Below are 23,268 nucleotides of genomic sequence, written 5' to 3'. Positions count from 1 at the left end.
GTGCTTGGCTCTGTGCTGAGCATATTGAATATATTACCAATTTAATTCTCATCATACATCTATTTTTAGATATGGAAGGTGAAGTTCAGAAAGAATAAATCCGTGTACATACAAAAATAAATAAGAGATCTGAGATCAGAACCCAGCTCTATTTCATTCTAAAGCCCAATCACTTACTACTAAACTATACTGCATCTATGATTTTTATGACTCTGTAATCTTTATTTTTGTAGTCTTTGTACCTGGTTCAGTGCTTGTCTCACCATAGGTGCTCATTGATATTACATGGATAAAGGAATGTACAGACAGATGGATATTACTTCAATTTTCTTGCTAAGATAATTGCAGTTTGCTAGAAAATGGGCATGAGAGAGATAAGCAACTTTTCCTAATTATAGACACTAGTGCTGCTTTTTTTTCTATAATATTATTTATTTATTTATTTTTAATTGTCTATACATTTATTCATATGTGTATACATTTGTTGGGGCCTGCCTGCTTCCAGGCAGAACCTAGTCTCCAGTTTTGTTGAAGAGAAAGCATAAGGGATAATAAGAAAGACATAACATTATTGCTAGCTTGAGATAAAGATAGCTATACAGAGAGATTTCTAGCATTGCTTCCTTGCACTTGTGTATTACAACCCACATTGGTTCATCTCTGCCAGACCTCTTCACTTCTTCCTGGTCCCCTTCCCATAGTGGTCTCTGTCAGTTTAAGATTATTCGCTCCTCTACAGTGAGCACATCAACCACATACAAGTTTTAGGTTTCCTTTCCTTTCCCTATTCCTCCTGTTTGTGTTCCCCTTTAGTGGGTGACCCCTGTCCAATAATATTACTGTATTTGTTTTAGGTCTGTAATCCTCATATGAGGGAGAACATGCAAATTTTGGCCTTCTGAGCCTGACTAACTTCGCTTAAGATGATGTTCTCTAGATCCATCCATTTACTTGCGAATGACAAAATTTCATTCTTCTTTGTGGCTGAGTAAAATTCCATTGTATATAAATACCACATTTTCTTAATGCATTCGTCAGTAGTGGGGCATCTTGGCTGTTTCCATAACCTGGCTATTGTGAATAGTGCTGCAATAATAATGGGTGTGCAGGTGCCTTTGGAATAACCTGAGTCACATACCTTTGTGTTTATCTCTAGGAGTGGGATTTCTGGATCATATGGCAGATCTATGTTTAGTTTTTTAAGAAGCCTCCATATTGTTTTCTAAAACAGTTGTACTAGCTTATATACCCACCAGCAGTGTATGAAGGTTCCTTTTTCCCCATATCCTCACCAATATTTGTTGTTTGTGGTGTTTTTGATGATAGCTATTTTAACAGGGCTGAGGTGGAATCTTAGTGTGGTTTTGCTTTGCATTTCCTTTATGGTCAGAGATGGTGAGCATTTTTTCATGTGTTTTTTGGTATTTGGATTTCTTCCTTTAAAAAAGTTCTGTTTAGTTCAGTTGCCCACTTCTTTATTGGTTCATTGATTTGGGGGGAGTTTAGTTTTTCAAGCCCTCCGTTAGAGAGCTCAGAAATGGTTATCATTTCTTTGATGTATAGCCAGAGAATATTTTCTCCTACTTGTGGGTTGTCTCTTCAGTTTAGAGACCATTTCTTTTGCTTTTTTTGGTGGTACTGGGGTTTGAACTCAGGGCTTTGTGTTTGCTAGGCAGGCACTCTACCACTTGAGCCACTCCAACAGCCTGAGACCATTTCTTTTGTTGTGTAGAAGCTTTTTAATTTCATGTAGTCCCATTTGTCCATCCTTTCTCTTAGTTGCTGGGCTGCTGGAGTTCTACTGAGGAAGTCTTTGCCTATACCTATTGTTTCCAGAGTATTCCCTACTCCTTTCTGTACTAACTGCAAGGTTTCAATTCTGATATTAAGGTCCTTAATCCACTTTGAGTTGATACTGACACTAGTGCTTCTTAATGTGAATTAGCCGTTATTTACTTCTATTGATCGAACTATTAGTACCATCAGAAAAAGGAGACTTTGTTGGGACAAAAAAAGATTGTGGCTACAATTTACAATTGTGAAGTAGTGGATATTTTTTTTCCCCTCTAGTCATTGTTTGGGAGAATTGTCTATGTTTGAGTGAAGTTAACCCAAGGGTGGGCCTGGGTCCCAAACCCAACTAATGAGAGTCATGCATTCCTTTGCTATAGAGAATGGATCAGGAACAAACGAGGACTAAACAAGGGACCCAAGCCAGGCCAAGAAGAATGATTCCTGGGAGTTTTCTATTCCCACAGCAAAAGAGAAGCTTACATGCCCCTGAGGATGCTAAGCTGACATGATACAATTCTGGCACTGCCATTTTGCTGCCAGGAGGAGAGATTTCTAAGTCAAAACAAAGTTAACCCACAGGCAATCAGAGTTTAGAGATGGAAAGAGGCAAATTCCTGGCAATACCCTTTGGCAATTGGATCTAGCCACTCCAAAGTCACATCTAATCATGGAATTTTCAGTTTTGTAGTCCAATAAACTCTCTTTTTTGTCTAAGCAGTTTGAGTTGGGCTTTTGTCACTTGGTGCAAATGTTGTATTTCTTAAGTATCCATAGAAGTTTAAGATATGTTTTCATATAGTACATAATTGGGATTGAATGTATTGATCCATAATGATGGCTTGCAAATATTTAGGGGAGAAAAAGGAATCACAACTAAAGTAAAGCAAAGCAAAGCAAAATTGTACATGAAGCTGAATCTAATATCTGTCTCTGATATCTTAGTTCCAGTTGATGTTTTGACTTTGGTGCATAGTTCTTTGATTTAAAGGAAAACTGCTAAATAAAAGGGCTTAAGAGAGAGGATATTTCATTTCAGGATCTGTATTTCTTGGGAGTCTTCAGATAATGTCAGAATATTCAGGAGGAATACCCCCCATGATGTTTTTTTAATGAATTTTTAAATTCAAGACTTCTTCAAGGAATATTTTTTCCTACTCACTTGCAAAACACACACTCATGTATACACATCCACACAGAAACAGAAATCCATTCAGGTACAATCTAACTTGCAATCAAGAACTGCTCAAACAGGACCTTTATCATCAGCACGCACATCCCAAAATGTCTTTGTAAAATAAATCAAATTATATGAGTTAATTGATTCCAGGCAACATCAGCAACTGCAGGTGGAGACTGAATAACAGGATGTTTATTAATGAAGAACTATTAATCAAAATTGACAATACCAATTCCTGTTTGTTGTATTTGAAAGCTACCTGCCGTGGTTATAGATATATTTGTTGAATTTTTAAGCAGTTTTGAAAAAAGCGGAAAAAAAGAGGATATAGTAACACAAGGGATTTTTAGCTGTGGAGTTTGGACTGCTGATGTTTGAGCAGTGAAAAGATAGTCCTAAATGCAATTTGACAAGCAATGCCAAAGATGCCAGTGGCAATTAATTAGCACTTAATTGAGACCACAGAACAACAGGACACAGGAATCAGTACTCAGTGCCATTTCCCCCTTAGGCTCCATCTCATGAGGGTCAGGAGTGTGGCTGCAAGCTGAAGGTCAGTAAGTAAATTGGGAGAACACATTGACACTGGACATTTCATGATGGATCTCCTTCACCCTTTGCTGCTGCCCCTGGCTATATCTGACGAGTAAAGGACTACGATTGTTTGAAGGGGAATTTATCGTTCCTGTGCATCTAAACCGAGGTAGGCACTGCCCTCAGAGCCTAGACTAGTTAGACTGGACACTTCATAAAAAGATCAAGCTCAAATGTCAACAGGAATGAGGGTTGGCCAACATTAAAGCAAATTAAGTTTGGAATGGAGAATTATTTGAATTTGCTGGCTTCGTAAGGTTATCTTTAAGTTTTTCTAAAAAGAAATCTAGATGAAAAGGAATTTCTTAAACTATTATAGAAATTTTTTTTTGTAAATTTTAGATAAAAGAAATTTGTCTAAAATAATTTTTCTGAAAAGTATACCATAGATATTATAGTGATAGTTTGGACTTCAATATTTTAGAAACTTCTAGAAATTCAGTCTGAGATATTGTACATACTCCCCCAAGTCCTCCCTAAGATATACATAAGCCTCTACCTCGACAGGGAAAGGACAATTAACAGAGGGGGAACTTCTTTATTCATAATCTCATAGATGGAGTAAAGAAAAAAATGGAAATGAATTATTCTAATACCTGAGTAAATATCCAGACAGCTTCAGATTGAAATTTTATGGTAGCTTTTCTTGCAAACATGAGTTGAACAGTTTTGTTAAGCTTGCTACCCTATTTTCTGAAAAGTGAAGTTAGGCAGTTTTTATTATCCTATCTTAGATTTGAAATCAGTAATTGAAGGCACAGTTATAACTGGGAATTGAAGTATGGGTTCTTGAGTACCAAACCCTCCATCCACATGGATTATATTACTTTTGAAGGGCCTTCATTCTTCAAAATGAGCTGAGATAAAGTACAAATGCTGTGTATACATCTGGAAAAAGACTCTTCAGGGATCTGCTTTATTTGGTCACACACATGCCTGCAGTTAAAGTAAATCAGATACCTATCCTTTTCAGCATTCCTAGAAAGTCCTTGATTCTGATTCTTCGGAGGTCCTTGAGAACTTGTCTCAGACAATGACACTCACTGTGGGAGCAGAGGGTAATGACAATTTGATAAGAAGCGCTCTCTCTCTTCCTAACTGGCTTCCTGCCCGTGGCTCGTTCACTGATCTAAGTCTGTTCTCATGAATCAACAGTCACTTCGATGCTGATTCTTTACCACAACTAGAGAAACCCCAGACAAATAAAAAAATCCCGTATTATAGTCAAAATACTCATGTGACATGCCTGGAGTAGATCAGTGACTCTCAGCTTCCCTCTCCTCTAGGAATCATTGTTAGGCTTGGTGAAGGCAACAGGGAGAGATGCTGTCTGGTGATCTCAGAATAAAAAACCAAAAAGTCAAAAACCAGAAAATGAGAAACAATAAAGGTAGGAAGGGGAACTTCTCTTTATTGTCTTGATAGTAATGTACGATAACACTTTAAGAAAATCTTATCTTTCAGTATTTGTCTGTCCTGTTTTAAAATGCTAGTTAAAATGGTATTTGAGGGTAAAATAATATTCAGACTGAGAGATATTTGCCTTATTTAAGTATTCATCAAAGTATGGGACAGATGATTACTGTTCAATCAATTGTATCTTCTCATGCTAGGCGTTTTGCAAGAATCATGTAAGAACAACAGGCTTTGCCTTACTTTCTCTATGCTGTCTGTAAGTGTCAAATTCACCTCTACATCTTTTCCTAAGAAAGGCTGTGAATTCAGAGTAGAGAAAGATCTCTGAAGATAAGACCAAATCCTTGATCATATCCTTCCTCTTTTGGGGGAGTTCTGGGGTTTGAACTCAGGGCTGTATACTTTCTAGGCAGGTACCCTATCACTTAAGCCATGCCTCCCAGTCCTTTATGCTTCAGTTATTTTTTAAGTAGGGTTGTGTTTTTTACTGGGGCCAGCCTAGACCTACCTACAACTCCCACATGGCTAGGACGACAGGCATGTGCCGCTATACCCAGCTTGTTAATTGAGATAGGGTCTGGCTAACTTTTTGCCTGGGCTGGCCTTGAGTTGTGATTCTCTAATTCTCTGCCTCCCAAGTAGATGGAATTACAAGTGGAAGCCACCTCACCCAGCCCTAGATCCCCTATGGAAAGAACTGCATATTAAGTCAGAACCTCTGAAGAAGTGGTAGAATCTAGGATAGGCAGAGAGCATAGAGAGGAACCTGGACTGAAAAGGAAGAGTGTGGATGAAGTCTTAGAATGTTAATGATTGGGGATAATGACAAAATTCACTCATCTTCTGGGGCAAAACATTCATGTATGGGAGTATTAGAGCTCTAGGTAGGGTTGTGACAATGAAGATTGACAATCTCGCAGAAAGGTACCTGTGTGATGAAATTACTCCTGTTGGAAACCCAACATCTAAAACACCCTAACTAAATTATCAGTCAGATGGAGCGTGAGTGCCTTTGGAGTAGTTTATTTCCATTTTCTTTTCACAACCAGAATAAATTCAGGTATTCTACACACTGCTGGTTGACCTGGGAAAGTCTCAAATTTGCCCATCTTTGGAATAAGAAGATTAGACAGCTTCCCTTCTGTGGGAAAAACCTATCCACCATTTCCTTCTTGAAATGTGAATAAAGGTCAGCTATTGCTTCCTGTGAATGCTACCACTTCTACTTGCCTTTTGGATGTCTCTAGTTAAACTCCCAGATGTCTGCAAGAAATTCTGTGCACACTGTACCATTTGAGAAAAAAAAAAAAAGCTTTTTTTCTTTTCTTTCTTTCTTCCTTTTTTTTTTTCCCCCAAGGAGTGGCCTAGGTGTTGATTGGACTGAAATTCCACAGAACTAAAAACAAAACCAACTCTTTCCCAAACTGCCTCAAAACCAAAAAACTTCCATATGGGTTTCTTTGTGAAGCCACTTTACTGCTTCCTGATTTTCAACTCAGCAGTTACATTTTTAAGGAGACACTACTACACTTTGAAATATAAATACAAAATATTTATATAAAGAACAGTATAACCTAAGTCATGCAATGTGATTTTTTTTTTTTCTTTAAATTTATGGCAGCAGGCGCTTCTGCCTTTTGAAGAAAGCACATTTTTAACTGTGCTGCTGTTTTTTGGTCAGTTTCAAGACGAGGGCAGAAACTCATAGGTGACACCCCTTATTCTCTGTTTTGCGGTGTCTTCCCTCTGAGAGTTTCAGGATGTTTAAACCTCAAAATAGGCCAATACAAAACAGAAAATAGTTTCTCTGGATCACCAATTTAAGATGGTCAAGACATATTGCACACATTTCTCTAAGCCCTGAAAATGCCTTTTGTGGTTCATCTCCAGGTACACTGAAAAAAGAAATACAATTAGACAGTGTCTAAGTCCTTCTTAAGCTTCTACCTCTAGGGACAATGCAGAACTGTAGAAGGTGGTGGCTGGAACTGAGTAGAGATGACTGAAGAGACATCCTTCACACAATGGCAGCTCTGTGTCAGTGCTTTTCAAATTTCTTCTTTAGCACACTCCTAATCCTGTCACCAACCACATTCCTTTCATAGCTTTAATGTAGCTTTCTGTATCTGGTAGTCTTTGGCTTTTTTGAAAGTCTCTCATTAAAATACTACAATAATCCCTCAACTTCCTTACCTTCCCTGCTCTTCTAAAGTTCAATTCCTGACTTTGACTTTTAATGTTTCTCTGTGGTCCTAAACCATGTTCTAGAATACTTAGCCATTTATGTTTGCTTCCTCTCATCATCACAAAAGTTCCCAAACTTTTACTTCTTTCAGAAAGTATTCCCTGGCTAAAGTCAAGAAGAGTCAATATAACTATTGACTCATACTTTCTAATAAAGTGCTTAATCATTTTTATTTAAAGTAATCTAAATTATTATTTCGTTAGGTTTTTAATTGTAATCTCTAATATCTCTTTGAGGGACTAGGATGTGGTAAATCTGCTTTGAGATTGCCTTTTAAAGTATTCTGAAAATTTGTTATTCATTCACTTCACAAACATTCACTGAGTGCCTCTACTCTCAGTGTGCACTGAACACAACACATATTCACACTATAGAAGTCACGGAAAACAGTAGAGGTGTTTCAATAGAAATGGGCCTAATATGTAATGATGATAAAAGCTGGGGAACCAAAGGTGAGGTGGACCAGCAGCAGTCCTGATAGAAAATGTGGATGGCCAGTGAAAGTTTCTCTAAGACCTTTTGACTTGATTAAAGCCTTTTAAAATCAGGGTCAAGTAGATTTGACCCAGGAATTAATGACCAGCAAACAATAAGCAGAGCATGATTGATTTCTCCATTGTTTATTGCTTAATAATCCTTTTAAAAGTGTTATTATAGAAGGCCTTGGTTAGGGCAACTCATTTCTATTTTCTGAAACTGTTTACTGTCTTATTTTTTGTTTTTTCCTTGGTTTGACTCTAGGTTTTGGGGACAACATTAACCAATGGCTCTTTTCTAAATTTCATCAGGTATATAAGTAGCAGGATAATTCAGATCTAAGTTTCTTTCTCCTTTTCTTTCTCCATTTGCAGGCACATACACATGTCCACCTTCAGATGTTTTACTGGCATACCAAGGGGAAAATTTGAGCATAGGTTTAAATCTGTGTAACCAAGTCCTTAGCTCTGTGGCTTTGACTGCACTTCCCAGTGATGAGTAGACTGCTGGGATTCCACAAATAAATAATAAAAATAATAATGATTTTTAAAGCATTTGGAAATGCTGAGTTGAAAGGTGTGGTATAAGTGCAATGTTTTATTGTGAAAGTGATATCTCTTGCATTATCTGCTCCTAATGGAGGCGGCAGTAATGGAGAGGGAGGCACTTATGCCTCTAGACCCTGGTCCCTGAAGGCAGGGTGGGGTTAGGCGGACACTGTGGTGATGCTTACTGTACACAGAGCAGCTTCTTTCCAGTCTAGCAGAAGGTGTGAGAAAGGTTCCACTGCTGCTTGTTCCCCTAAATCTTAGAAGATACATTGTTTCCTATTGATGGAAGAAATGACTGAAAATCATGCTAGCAAAACATTACAGACTTAAAAATATTAAGTTAGGTTTTAGTTGGGAACCCAAATAAATACACATTTGGCACTGGATACATGTTCAGCTTGGGTACACAGACATGGTTGGTCTGTGCTGTAGGCTGAATTATGCCCCTCATTCCACATGACAAATCTCTTAACTCCCAGTACGTCAAACTGTGACTATGTTTGGAGAAAGGGCAGTGAAGAGGTCATTAAGTTGCCAGGTGCCAGTGGCTCATAATTGTAATCCTAGCTACTCAGGAGGCAGAGATCAGGAGGATCATGGTGTGAAGCCAGCCTGGGCAAATAGTTCGTGAGACCCTATATCGAAAGTACCTAACTCCAAAAGGGCTGGTGGAGTAGCTCAAGGTGTAGGCCCTGAGTTTAAGACCCAGTACCGCAAAAAAAAAAAAAAAAAAAAGGTCATTAGGTTAAAAGGAGGTCATTGAGATGGGCCTTAATCCAGTTTAATTTGTGTCCTTGAAAGAAGAGGAAATTTGAAGACAGAGAGACACCAGGGACACACAAGCACAGAAGAAAAACAATGGAGGGACAAAGTAGAAAGAAGATGGCCAAGGAGAAAGGTCACCTCTCTCCTTGAGAAGAAGAGAGACGAAACCGACTGTCTACACCTTGATCGTGGATTTCCAACCTCCAGAACTGTGAGAAAAATGGTTTACTTTCCAGGATTATTCCCTTGACTTTGGATTCACATTGAACCTTATAGTACAACACAGAACTCAGTAAATACTCTTCATTCTGTATAGTCTGAATGCTTTCTTAACTAAGTTTATAACTTTAATTATAAAATGAACATAACCTGTATCAAATTATGAATATGTTAACATATTCAATGGGGACAAGAAAAATAAGCACCAGATTTAGGCTACATAGGCACTTGAAGGTAGAGTAAAAAAATCTGGTTTCCTTGACCACATTGTCATAATATGCATATATAACAGTTTATTGAATCCAGGCTGTGTAGACAACCAGAAGAACTCTGGCTCCATACTGTCACAATGCATGCCCACAACAAAGACTCTGGGAGAACAGCCCCTTTCATTCGATCCCTCTAAGTATTACCAACATGAGAGCTGAAAACCTTACCTCTGTCTGAAGTATATCTATGTATCCATGCATAAGTTATTAACTGGGCTCCTGGCTCTGCTGCTGAAAATATTAATATATTCAAATCTCATTCTAGCTACTGCAAAACAGTACATCAGATAAATGCATTAATAGCTTCCTTAGACAAAAGAATCTGGCATTCTTTTTAAAAGTTTTTTTTTTTTTTTTCCTCTCCCTTGAACTCCTGCTGAAACATAGGTAATATATGGCCTAATAAGGTAAAGTAGCTATCAGGTGCCAAAGTGCTGGGTTCAATGTATCTATAAAACTTTGTTTATTGTACTTGAAATACAACACTCTTTTATGTGAATTGTGTGCTGAGTACTTTTCATCCCATCCAATGGCAGAAATGTTTTCTTTTTTACTTTCTTAGACATTTTAGCTGGTGGAAATGAGATGGCTTGCATCCAGATGTCTTCTAATTGCAGATAATGTGACCTCTATCTTGTCAATAGTCTCACCTTTATGAGTTGTCTTTTTTGAGTACAGTGCAGCCTCCGTGGCATGGGAGGCAGGAGGAATTAAATGAGCCAAGTGGGAAGGCTGGAGAAGTTAAGGCAATGACGAGAGGGCTAATCCTTGGGACTTACCCCTTTAGGAATACACTCTGCATTTTTGGATCTGAGTTGGGATACATATATATAATGACCAGCCTCTTCCCTAACAGCTTTGCCTTTCTGCTATTGGCTGCACTTAAGGCCTTATATCAATGACAACAAAGTGGGTGGTCTTCTGCCTCTTTCTAGCTGTAGAAAAAAAGTAGTGACATAATTTTTCACAGCCTGAAATAATTGTGGAAGTACAGATACTGGTTAGCTCACTATGAATTATTAGTGGAAAAGTGGGTCTCAGAAGTACGTTACATGTGAAATATTTTTCGTCACTTGAACATGTGCCGTCCAGAGCTGGCCCTGTTCTAGCCGTCACAGGGAACAAACATTTCACATTCACAGATGCTCCCAATTTGGTGCGGTTTGGAGTGTAATTTAGATCAAACGTCTCCATGTAAATGAGTCAGGGTTTCTTAATTAGGTGCCTCTAAAGCAAAACCTTGGACCACATCAGTAGGTGTGGGTGTGGTACCCACAATACTGGAATCTTTCCTGTAGACCAGGCTCTTAGTATCATTCAAATAGTCTTCTTTTTTTTTTTTTTTTTGGTTGTTTTTTCAAGCAGAGTAATAAATCTGCAGATGGCATAGACAGAAAGACGCTACTTCAGAAGAGCTGTCTAAAAACACTGCCTCTTTGGCAAATGCCTTAAAGTAGGTCATTCTGCTGTGATTTAGCTTTTTCTTTAGATTTGATTGCCAGCTTTTTGTTCCCATTACAAGTAGGGTGCATTCCAGTCCACAGACTTGTTCTTAATTTTTCCAACTGGTATTTGTTTACGAGGATTTGCAGATCTTCATAGAAAATGGCCAATATCCTGTCACAGTGCTACTCATGCACTTGACCACAGAGCGAAATGGATCCCGGTGATAATCTGGCGATGCTGAAATATTAAATGCCTTAAACACCCAGTCTTCCCACAGCAAAACTGCATTGATTTATATGAGTAGGTTTGTTGAAATAATTGTCCCATCTTTTATACATGTGAAAAGAAGAGGTGACAGGATGTAAATGGAAAACTTTTACAAGCCATATAGCTGTTTGTATAGATATTCAGGTTATCTGCTTTTATACTTGTCATTGTTTGCGTTTTTTATGGGGTGAAGAATCACTGGGTCCTATTTCCCTATTGAGGCTTTGAGATTTACATGCAGAACCCCTCCAGCATTAATGAGTCACCTGCATAAATTCCCTGGCAATCGATGGGCACATAGACCCTGTTTTGTTCTATTAATTATTCCTCACAGAACCTGACACTGACATTAAATGAGGCCCTAAAAATCTTGATGAAGGTCTTAAGGTATCTTTTACTGTTCAAATATTAGCATTGCAAAAATTATGTCTAAAGCGTTACTCATTTTATGGTACCACAGGAAAGAAGGGTTTGAGGTAAGGAGACAAGAGCACAGGGCACAGAGAGTGAACTTTCTGATTTTAAGTCTTCATGGCTGAGAGGCTAGTTTTTCTAAGAAGGAGTTACAATTCTGGAATTGTGATAATGATGAAAATAACTGTTAAAATCATAATAAATTAAGAGACTGAGTATGTTGTTTTCTCCAGATTGGTGTTGAATATGGTGTCTTCTCCACAGGCCAAGTTTTATCTTGGCAAATTGTTGATGTTTTCAGGTGAATTCCAAAATGTCAGTTAAAAAGACACAAAGTGGGCTCTGGAGAGGAGGTAGAGATTATTGGCTAGGTACCTTGCAAGATTGGCTCTTAAGTATGTTCTTAAGGAACAGACTGGGAAAATGGCTGTAAGTGCAATTTCCCCTCATTCCCATTAAACTTCTTTTACTTAGAAGGGGTATAGAAGGTTCTGATTAAGCAAATGTTCTTGTTAAAAACACTTATTATCGTATGTGGTTTAGCAGTAATCAAACAGCACAATTAATATTAAAATTACAACGGACTCTGAATTATCATCCTTTGATAATTCACAAGGAACTTTTGAATCTTGAAGCTCTCATTAGGATCTTGAGTTATCTCAGTGCTAGAAGGTGGTTATTAGATAAATGGATGGTTATTATAAATTTCTGACTAGTGAAATGGCAGCTAATTGAAATTTGTTTGGATCCTTTTGGAGCAGAAGTTATTTATTGAATAATACTATTTGATGATACTCTTCAAGTTTTTATAATGCTGATGATTGTGATTTATCTGCTTACTTTCTAATTTTTTCTCCTTTGCTAGTTAGTGATCCTTGCTGTGTTTGTCCTACAAGTTGTGTTTTATTCCATCTTCTCTTCAATTCTGAACTCTCTTGGTGAATACATCCACTTTTGTGGTTTGTTATATTAACTCTAAAAAGCTAATTCTCAAATCTATGTTTCTTTCTTTAATATCATGGACTTTACTTACCCACTTGCTAAAATGATTTGTTAAATTCCTCCTTTTGCTCTCTCTCTCTCTCTACTAATTATATGACACTAAAATGTGAAGAAATGATTCTTTATCTCAAGGAATAAATGTTAACTTACATATGAGGAAGGATTAATAGTGTTTTATATCAGGCAGAGTAGAGATGCCTATGGTTGCAGGGGTCTTAGGAGATGGAGGGAAAATTAAAAAAACTCAAGGTGTTGATGCTTTAAAGTTTACAATGGCCTTTTATTCCCATTGCATCTCTGAATTTTCCAGAAGTCTTTTGAGGTATAGTATTGTAATGCCTTTTAACATGAGAAAATATTTGCTTCAAGCAGTTGTGTTATACAAGATGACATGGTTAAAGAGACATAAACCCACACTGCAAACTCAGGTCTTCTGGTTCTGAATCTACTACTCTTGTCTGCTCTAGGTCCTGGTTCAGTGCAACTGGTTCCCAATTTCTTTTCAACTCTGAGGGAAAGGCTGAGTCCTCACAAGGTCCCATGTGATCTGGCCTTGTTAAAATGTGACTTCCTCTTGCTGCCTTCCCTTGCCTGGCTTTCTTGCCTTGCTGGATCTCACGCATCATGATCTTAGACCTTGGTGCACCTGGATGAATTGACCCCAGAAAATAACACCCTGCCTTATCTTAAGTCTTTTCTCAATCAGTTTATTGCAATGACCTTATTTGTATTGTAAACCACACTCAGAGCACTCTTAATCCTTTTCTCCCTACCTAATAATCTTTACCCCACTCTGTTAGTTCCTTAGTATCTATCACCTTCTAATTCCTCCCTTCCTACTGAGCCCTAGAACTAGCATCAGGACAGTTGCTCTTTAGGTAGTTAGCCTAGATAACTTCTGGTTTTCCAATTTTGCTTCAGCCTCCTCTTTCAGACCTTCCATCCACATTAGCTTTAGATAGTTGAACATTTCAAATAATATATTTTGAATGATATCCTGAATTTATATATCATTGGCAAGTAATGGCATTTTTTTTGCAGCTATCTTATGAGGTATATATGAGGATAGATGGAGATTTAAACTCCAGCTTTTTCTAGTTTATAGCACAGTTAGAGCATATTAAATAGGAGGAAACCATAGAGCTTCTACCAGAGTTTAATTGGGTCTTGCTTTTTAAGTTTGTGTGTGTGCCTGTATTTCTTCTCAAACATCTAAAGTGAATTCTATCATTAAGAAGTCACAAAATATGCAGATATTACTGGAAAAAGCACTTAGGAAATAACTAGATAAAGAATATAATCATTAATCCAACCAACAATTAAGAGTCTTTAATGGTATATTCGGGCTTTATCACAAAAGCCTCAGTAGCACAGCAATAACCATGTTTGCATAATATAAGCTTAAGAATGGCCTATTTGCGGATTTTTTTTTAAAAGCAACTCTGGTTTCATTTTACAAAGCTTTGAAGGCATATTATCACTCCCTTCACTGGCCATGGGTGAAGCTTTGAAAATCTGCAGTCTGCCATCTTGTCTTCTCTTGGTTTCTTTGAAAGTCAGGAAATTTTGGTTCCTAGGGGTCATAGCAGACCACTGCTGGCACCCCAATAACTGGGAAATACTAATGCTGTTCAGAGCAGGTAGCTGTCTCATTGTTGAAACATACTCAGCGATCAATATATGTTACTGTCCTCTCATTATAAAAACTATTCTAAGCATGGGTGAATTTTGTATTAGATTATCATTTTGGATTCTTCATGTTTCTGCTTCATTTAATTCTGAGGAAAAATGGGCAAACTTCGTAGTTTTGAGGATGTATCATTTTAAAGTCCTTTTTTTCTTTGCCTAGTCTCTACTTTCTTGGTTCATACAGAACTACTTCTTGTAGAGCTTAGTTTCTGAAAGTTTGGTCCCCAGACAATCATCAACATCCCCTGGGATCTTGTACTTTATGTAGAATCTCAAACCCACACCAACCCAGACTTCCTGAGTCAGGACCTGCATTTTTAAATCCTGTTTCCCAAGTGATTTGATTTCTAAAAAAATACTAACATTTGAGAGAAGTTCTGAGCTTCTTCTAGGGATGCTTATGGGGTGGAAAGACATAGGACCAGCGGGCAGGGGGAATCTCTGAGTTCCCATCGACCACCATTGACCCCCTCCATAACCTCAGTTATTTGAATCCTTTTCTACTCTTAGTACTTCAAAGTCTGATTCCAGAGTTTGGTTAGTCCTACCGCACAGGTGCATCTGAACCGATAGAGGGCACTCTTTTTTTCTAGCCAATTAGTACCATTAAATCCTTCTGATGGAGCCTGAGCTCTGAGAGGTGAGTTGTTGGGATGGGATGCAGGATGGAGGCCCTCACCACTTGTGGTCATTAAAGTTCCCGTGGTGCTTTTTGTGAGAGAAGGGATTGTTAACCTCAGAGTCCTGGCTGACTTCCAATCTGTGTAATTGCATGCAGCCTACCTAAGCCTGCTCTGTAGTTTCAATTAGGTAGAGTATTGTTCACTTCTTGTACTAAACTGCTGTGTTGTGTGGCTACAGACTGCTAATTAGCTGGTGTTTTTCAGGTGGCTGCGTTTGTGATGAACAAAACGCCTCTCTCTGGTCACCTTTCCCATCCCACTCTCTCCAATGCCCACAATTCCACACACAATCACATGCCTATTTTCTTCTTTATTTCCGTTTTTGTGGTACAAGTGGATCGGGAGCAGAAACTCCTAAAATATGACATTAACCATTTCTTTAGTTTCTCTATGTAGACTTCTGCTCCTATATATTACAGGGGGTGTGTATGGAGGGAAGCCATGCAAAGAATAAAAAGAATGTGATGATGCGTGAGTAAAATAGGCCTTAGTATTGACACCTATAGGAAGAAGGACCAATAAAAGGTAAGTTATCTTCAAGATGAAGGATAAATTCCTGTGATTGCCAGAGAAGTATAAATTGCTTTATGGGAGTGGCTAGGAATTGGTTATTTTCAGTGTGATGTGAAAGGAGGGTGAGCCAGAAAGAATAGGGCATGCATTTTATTTCTTCTTTTCCACTGTTAGGAAAATATAGTGGGACATGCAAACTGCCAGTAAAATGCCTCACTATCTCTGTGGGTAATGTCCGACCCTAAACAGGAAATGTAGCACCAGGAGGGAGAGAGAATGCAATCCCTTTTGAGTGACTCAAAGGTCAGTACAAGGAAAGTACTTACAGCTCTGGAATCACACCTGGAAATGCAAAAGAAGTGGAAGAAGGTGGGTGAGCAGGGAGCCAAGAGGGCAGATGTGTGCTGTCATCAGAGAAGACATGCCTTTGAGAGGGAACTTTTTCTGAGATGTATGTAAAGTTTTTGGTAAAAATTTCCAAATTGGAAAAGAAAAATCAGATTTAGGTGAGGCATGTCTTTTCACTACAGGAATAAATTTATTCTGCTTTGATGTCTAGGAATAGAGACAAATTGAGTTAGATAGAAGTTCCCTTAAGTGAATTTCTTTTATTTTTTAATATCCTAAACACAATGGAAAGCAAATGAGAATCAATGAATGAAATAAACAAAGGAGTGAGCAAAACTGATAAAGGGAAGACATTCAGAAGTATGTACTGACTACCAATTTATGAAGAGCAAAATAAAATTAAAGGTTTTAGTTCCAGAATACCAGTATGTCTTGCCTACCCCTGCAATGGTTCTGTTCTGTCCTGTTCTGACATTGGAAAAGTTGGGCAGGTTTGCCCACTCTGATGGATGGACCGACTGATTGCCTGTAAAAGATCAGCTGGATTGCAAATCCCTGTTAGTATAAGAGGTATGTAGAGTCAGAAAGTTGGGACAAAGAATGGAGTTGTGGGATGGGAACACTCCCTGGGAGTCAATATCATAATTGAATAAAGTCTTCAAGTCCAAGGGATTTATTGCTCTCTTGGTAAAATTGTCTTTATATTCAGCTCATCATCTATCACCTAATAAACACTTGATATGCACTTGTTTCCTGAATAAATGATAGATGGATAATGCAAGAAATAATGTTTTAAAGATGGAGAGAGTTCTCAGAGTGAAAGATAAGAGAAAGGATTACAGGATGATGGTGATACAGCAAAGAAAGACAAAGAGAAGAAAGAGGAATATGTTGGGAAGGTAGCTCAACTTTAAAGAGTGTGGGCAGGACCCAGAAGAGAAGATGAAATTGCTAGAAGTGAGATACAGGAGTTTTTATGCAAAGGGCAATAGGTATACAGCTTGTGAGTTCTGCATTTATATTTGATTTCCTTGTTACATATTAATAAATAAACCTGGCTAAAAATTATAGACTCAAAATGTTGTTGAGTCAGAAAAAATATTCTTAAGCATTCTAATCTTTTAGTTTTTACTATTTTGATGCTGGGGGTCAAACCCATGGTCTAGTGCATGGTAGAAAAGTACTTTATCATTGAGCTACACCTCAGCCTCCAAAAATTCTGCTCTTACAATGGAGTTCCACTGTTACGTTTTGAAGGAGATTTTTCCCAATGGCCTGATCCAAGCTGCAGCTGAACTCCTTTCCCTGTACCGAGAGGCTCTCATTCAAGTTAAGCCCCTAGTTTTACTTGTAAAGCGCTTCAGAGTCAAGTATGGGTCGAGCCTGCTACTGGCCCCAGAGCAATTATTATTTATGGCTGAAACTTCCTCCTGTCCACTGCTCAAGTCCAATCTTGTCTCAACCTAGACACTACGGTCTTGAGATCTGAAATTTCATATATAATCTGTACTTCTTGCATGAGGAAAAAAAAATCAGTGACATGGAAATTTGCAGCTACCCTGTGTTAACTATTCCTGGATGTCACCCTGCAGCTCTAATTTCTGCTTTCTCCTCTGCATTCTGGGTACTGCTGCCGGACTTGTCAGCACCTTGTCATTGCTTCCTGTTGCGTGGGCTACCATTGGACTCTGTGTTCCTAACAATTATCCATAAAAAACCCACAAGTTCCTTCATAATTAAAAAGTATATATTAACAGGTAAAAAAAAAAGGAAGATACTTAACAAATTTTAGTTTTCTGAAGTGGGTGCTATTTGTAAATGTCTCACTGCAATGTCTTCTTGTCTTTTCCAGTTCTGGGATGTTCTTTTGTTCTTGGTGTGATGAGGATATGGAGCCAATATGATTTAACCAAATAATACATGAATGTCAAGAATACTTTCATGTCTTGTGTATAGACCAGAATAAATTACTTGGATGGAATGTTTTGTTTTTCTTTTTAGGGAACAACCCTATAGTTTACAAGGAGCTTCACTGACAAGAAGTAGCTATGAAATATTATCAAAAGTAACTTATTTTAATGTTAAATTAAATGGCTGAGGATTTCATTTGGGTTCAAAAAACAGACCTGGAGAGGAAGTGACAGGCAGAAAGCAACAAGGAATTAAGCTTGTCCTGGAATTCTTAGGGTAGAGGGGAGAAAAATAAGTCCAGTAAGAAATAAAAATTCTGAGAAACTAGTTTCTCAGAATTAAAGGTGAACGGAAAGGAATTGGCAGCCACCTGGACGTGCCAGCCAGAGAGGCCATGGTATCTGATACACGTGACAGATCAGGGACAAAAAGGCTCCCTAAACGAGTCACTGCAAGGACTTGCCGGGAAGCCAGATGCTGCTTCTGAAGAGCACCGTCCGTGGCTGGGCATCTGGGTTCTGTGCTTTCCATCTAAAGAGGAGAAAGAGATGACAAATGGCAGCCCCATCACTGCCTTTTCAAAGAAGTGTATAAATAATATCACACACACACACACACACAAGCATTAGTGAGTGCTGACATGGAATTTGTTTTCAAAAAGAACTTGTAAAGATGAAGCTTTCCCTAGTGCTTTTTAGGTGGAAAGTGGAGGGTGAGGAGGACAGAGACCCTAATACAAAACCTTTTATATAAATATGATGGTTTACTCATATTTAATTACCTAATTAATTAGAATTAATTAGGTAATTTTATTGAGCAGACTGGGAATGATACCTGATACTCAGTTACAAAAAGGGAATATAAGTGCCCTGTCTCTATCACAGTTGGCTCTTCCTGCTTGCTCTTTGTGCTACCCTCCCTTCTTCCCTGGAAACACAATTGAGTATTGATATTGGCAAGAGAGCAGAATGTGGTTGAATGGACTGGAAATCAGGTGACTTGAGGTCTGGTTGATTTTTTTCCCCCCTTCCACTTTGAAGTGTGCTGTGCCTCTGCTGCATATAGCAAAGGGACCATATTTTTTATCCACTTAAAAGGAAACTGCGAGATTTTGTAATCAAGGTGATTCCTTCCTTTCTTCCATCCTTTTTTTTTTTTTTGCTAAATAGTTGAAAGTAGCATGAAATTCGGTTGGGTTTGGGTTTCAGTTGATCTGGTAGGAAATAGAACTGAAATAGTTTCTTTCATTTAGTAGTAGAGTTATGATAAAGATGTAAAAATAAATTTTTATGTTCCAAGACCCATTACTAATTTCAGATAATCAAGAAATCATAAGCACTGGCAATCTCACCAGGTAGTGCTGTAATTAATTGATCTAACAGGCTTCAAGTTTTTGGTGGTGGTCATAGTCCCCTGCCTAATGCTTCCCCAGCCTCTTTAGCACTAACTCATTGTCACTTACATGCTCTTAGAATGCTGTCTGAGTATCAAGGTTGTCTTCTTTACAGTCATTAAAGATACTGCTCTTCTTGTTATTATGACGAAGACATAATGACTGTGTGAGGACAAACATACTTGAGAACAACAACTTATTACTAATAGCCTCAAAATAGAATATTACTTAGTCCTAGTCCTAGTCTGAAATATGTATATAATTTTCCAGTGTTCCTGGCTAAAGTTGACCTTATCTGGAACCACTCACAGGCCATTAAAATATCATCATTCTGTTCAGTGGAGTCATGTGATTCCATTTATTCCTCCCAAATTATTGAGTATCTACAATGTGTGGGAAACTGCTCTAGTCTCTTGGGACTAGCAGGAAAAGAACACAGAGTCCTTCCCCCTGAAGTCAGTGTTTTAATGGCAGAAGGGGCCAAGCCAATTCTTTTTAATTTCCATTCTCATAAATATGATCAGGTGACTATGCTGCAAAATATCACCTTTGTTCTTCTCAATTACTGTATCGATTTCTTTGATTTTTTTTTCTTAAAGCTGAAAGGTAAAGGTGAGAATAGTACCTGATCATAGCTAGAAATCTGCCCAATGTCCTATTATCCTAGGAGTTTTCTAAGCCTCTTTTGTGGAATTATGTCTTAAATGTAAAAATATAAAACCTCTACTCTAAACACATCTTCTATCAATTTGTATGCCATTCTCAGACTGCTTTTCCTCTAATCACCCCTTCAGCATTAGAAGTTCCTAGGAATCGTTCTCAACTCTCCTCTGTCCTTGTAGTTATTCATGACTGGGCTCAATTGTCATCTTTCAACTGACAGCTCCCAAATTTATACCCAGGCCTCAAAAAACTTTCTTGCATTCCCAATATAGATTTTATTTCATTTTTTTAAAATCATTTTTTGGTGGTACTGGGGTCTGACCTCGGTGCCTCCTCTCTCTTGCTAGGCAGGAACTCTACCATTTGAGCCATGCCCCCAGCATTTTTTTTCTTAGTTATTTTTCAGGTAGTGTCTCACAGTTTTGAATGGAGCTAGTCTCAGAACATGTCCTGCTACCTATGGCCTCCCAAAGCGCAGAGACCACAGGTGAGTACCACCATACATGGTTTATCAATTGAGGTAGGGATCTCACTAACTTTTTTCTCAGCCTGGCCTTCAACTTCAGTCATCCCAACCTCTGCTTTCTGAGTAGCTGGGATTACAAACTTGAGCCACTACACCTGGTCCAATATATATTTCTTATTTATTAACTGGGCTTTGTTAATAGAATGTAAACAATGATCAAATCATATCAGGTCCTAAAAACTTCAGCCTCTCTCATGCCTTCAATTTGGTCCATCTCCTGCGTGTGAGTTACAGATATTACACCTAGAATCCTTCCTGGAACCTTCTTCCTAACCTGTCCCTTGGTATCTACCTGGTCGGTGTCTCATATCCATTCCTTTCACCCATATTCTTCATCTGGGAGCCATTTTGGGTTCTCTAGCTTGGACTATTATACTGGCATTGTAACTGCTTATAATATTGTGTTCTTTATAAACACAAATCTTATCACTTTATCTCTCTGCTTCAGGCCCCTCAGTGATTTTCCTGGTGTCTACACAAAGAATTGCAAATTCCTTAGCAAGGCACAGGATGTTCTTGACATTTTAACTTGTCTGCAATATTCCAAGCTCATATTCTGCCTCTTCTCTTAATGATTCCTAATCCTCTCATCATTCTAGAGGATTTGCCATTTCTTTACCACACCCTAGTTCTCCTCTATGACTTGAGGAACTGTATTTGTGAGTTCCTCATTGGAGGATTGAAACAACTGCCGACCAAAAATATTAATTTTTTAATTTGTATGGAACTTACACAGACATTTTCTTCTTGTCATTCCTAAACAATGCAGTATAATAGCTAATTATATATAAGGTATTATTGCATTTAGTAATAAGTAGTCTAGAGATGATTTAAAGTATACAGAAGGATGCTGGAGGTTATTCACAAATACTATCCCATTTTATATAAGAAATTTGAATCTTTGCAGATTTTAGTATCCACAGGACCATGTGTGGGGAATTTCCTGGAATCAATTTCCTTCAGACACAAAGTGAACAATTTTATTCTTTTGCTTATAACAGGCGTGTTGTCTGCAAACTGACACCCTTAAAGATAACTGTGTTATGTCATCTGGGAGGTGTTCTTTGGTTTCTCTAAGCTAAATTTTACCACCTGCTTAGTGCTTCAGGCCTCTAGCATTGAACTGAGAGGTCAGCAAAATTTTTCTGTGAAGGATTAGGTAGTAATTATTTTTGGGCTTGTACAACTTATTGTGACTATTTAACACTTGCCATCATAGTGTGTAAGCATTCTTAGGCAATACATAAACAGGTATGTATAAGTGTGTGTGTTCCAATAAAACTATTTACAAAAACAGGAGACAGGATGGGTGTGATCTAAGAGCCAGACCTTGCCACCCTGTTATCTTGTACATGCTTGGAATATTGTAGTCATTTGCAACTTCCTGAAGGAATTGGTGGGCAGGATTTTACAGTTACAAATATTTTCACAAATGTGAATCTATTTGACATATTTCACACATGAATCAAGATAGGATTAGAGACATTAAATGATTTTTGCAATGTTGTACAGTTTCTAAGGGATGAGGTTGGGACTGGAGCCTGTCTTCCAATTCCAAATCCCCAATTCTTTCCACTAGATAAAAGGCCAAGATTCATAGTGAAGAAGGGCAGGGTAACCCAAAATATTTACTTAGGGAAATACCCTCTTGAGGTTGACCTTCACAAATAATAGAGAAGACTATAATTGATGTGTTAGTAGCCATTTTAAGTTTTGTTCTGTTATTGATGATTCAGTAGTAAATGCTACCATTCAAGTATGAAATCTGAAGATCTAAAGTAATAGTTTCACTCCAGTTTTAAAAGCTTATCTCTCAAAGCCTTCCCCTAGAACAAGAATACACCACGGGAAGGATCATTGAACCTTAGTCTCCCTGCTCACAAACCTTATAAATCCTGTGCCAAGATGTCTCCTAAGTAGATGACTTTTTAATGATTACTATGGGGAGTTGGGAAATATTGCTTCACCTCATGATCAGAGTAATTAATTTTCTTAACTACCAGGCCAAATTCTGCCATGGGAGTCCAGTTGAAGAATTTCAGACCCATAGGAAGTACATTAGCTCTTCAAAATGATGAGGGTGCCATTTTAAACACACAAGCAAAGTAGCTATTAAACTTCGGGCTTATTTCAAACAACATGCAATCCTTGTCCCTGAAGGAAAAAAGAAAAGTAAGAAAAGAGAATGAAAAAGAAAATAACAATCTGCACATGTCCCTCATTTTCCAGTAAAAATAGCCATGGCCTGCAAGTCTTTGGATATCAGGTATTGTGGTTGGGTGAAAGACCAAAGTGTACAGAAAAAGAGAACAGTGCCAGAAGACAGCACAGAAAAACACACCCTGCTCCAAAGAACACCAGACCTGAGCAATCAGAGGCGAGCCTTACCAGCCATTGCTCCTGCTAACCAGAGAGAGGGATTTGGTCTTGTGGGCTTTGAAGTCTGTTTCTTAACCATATCTAATTTTCCTCCCAAATATCAGAAATGCCCACAGTGCCATTTTACAAACAGGGCAGATGAATAATTTCCTTACCATCGTTTCCTCATACAACCCTGATATTTCTAGGTCATCACCATTTAAGTTCCCTCAGATATGCTTTTATAGAATATTTTATTTAATATCCACGAAGACCACAGAGAAGCTTTAAATATCAGTTTACTTTCACAAAATAGTCACAGCTCAACAGTTTCTCCTTTTAATAAGGCATTCTACTGGCATTCTTCCATGAGATTTGTCTGTTCAGCCATCTCATTTTTTCACCTTGGAATTCTATGAATAGCTGGGTGATTTTCTTAATGTCAATGCAAAAGGGAAGATTTTTAGCTCTCCTTTTAACCTATTTCATGACATGCCAGTCTCCTGTGAGAATGCACAGATGCACCTAAAATCAGCAGCAAATATGTA

The 23,268-nt window shown here is 38.1% G+C and overlaps 1 protein-coding gene across 3 annotated transcripts in view; it reads right to left on the bottom strand.

Moving 5' to 3' along the window:
• Arhgap15 (Rho GTPase activating protein 15) overlaps nt 1-23,268 on the bottom strand; it is a 586,717-nt gene that overhangs the window by 30,583 nt on the left and 532,866 nt on the right. The window contains exon 14 of one of the 3 annotated variants that reach the window (XM_074070671.1): nt 6,280-18,311. The exons of the other annotated variants lie outside the window; for them this stretch is intronic. Coding sequence (XP_073926772.1) covers nt 18,227-18,311 — 85 coding nt within the window. The 3' untranslated portion in view covers nt 6,280-18,226. Of the gene's footprint in view, nt 1-6,279; nt 18,312-23,268 lie in introns of those variants that run through there. 3 annotated transcript variants of the gene reach the window in all.

Source organism: Castor canadensis, chromosome 4 (genome assembly GCF_047511655.1).
Source record: "Castor canadensis chromosome 4, mCasCan1.hap1v2, whole genome shotgun sequence".
Taxonomy (NCBI): domain Eukaryota; kingdom Metazoa; phylum Chordata; class Mammalia; order Rodentia; family Castoridae; genus Castor; species Castor canadensis.
Note: the sequence above shows the minus strand (reverse complement) of the source record. Positions and strands in the feature narration are given on the sequence as shown.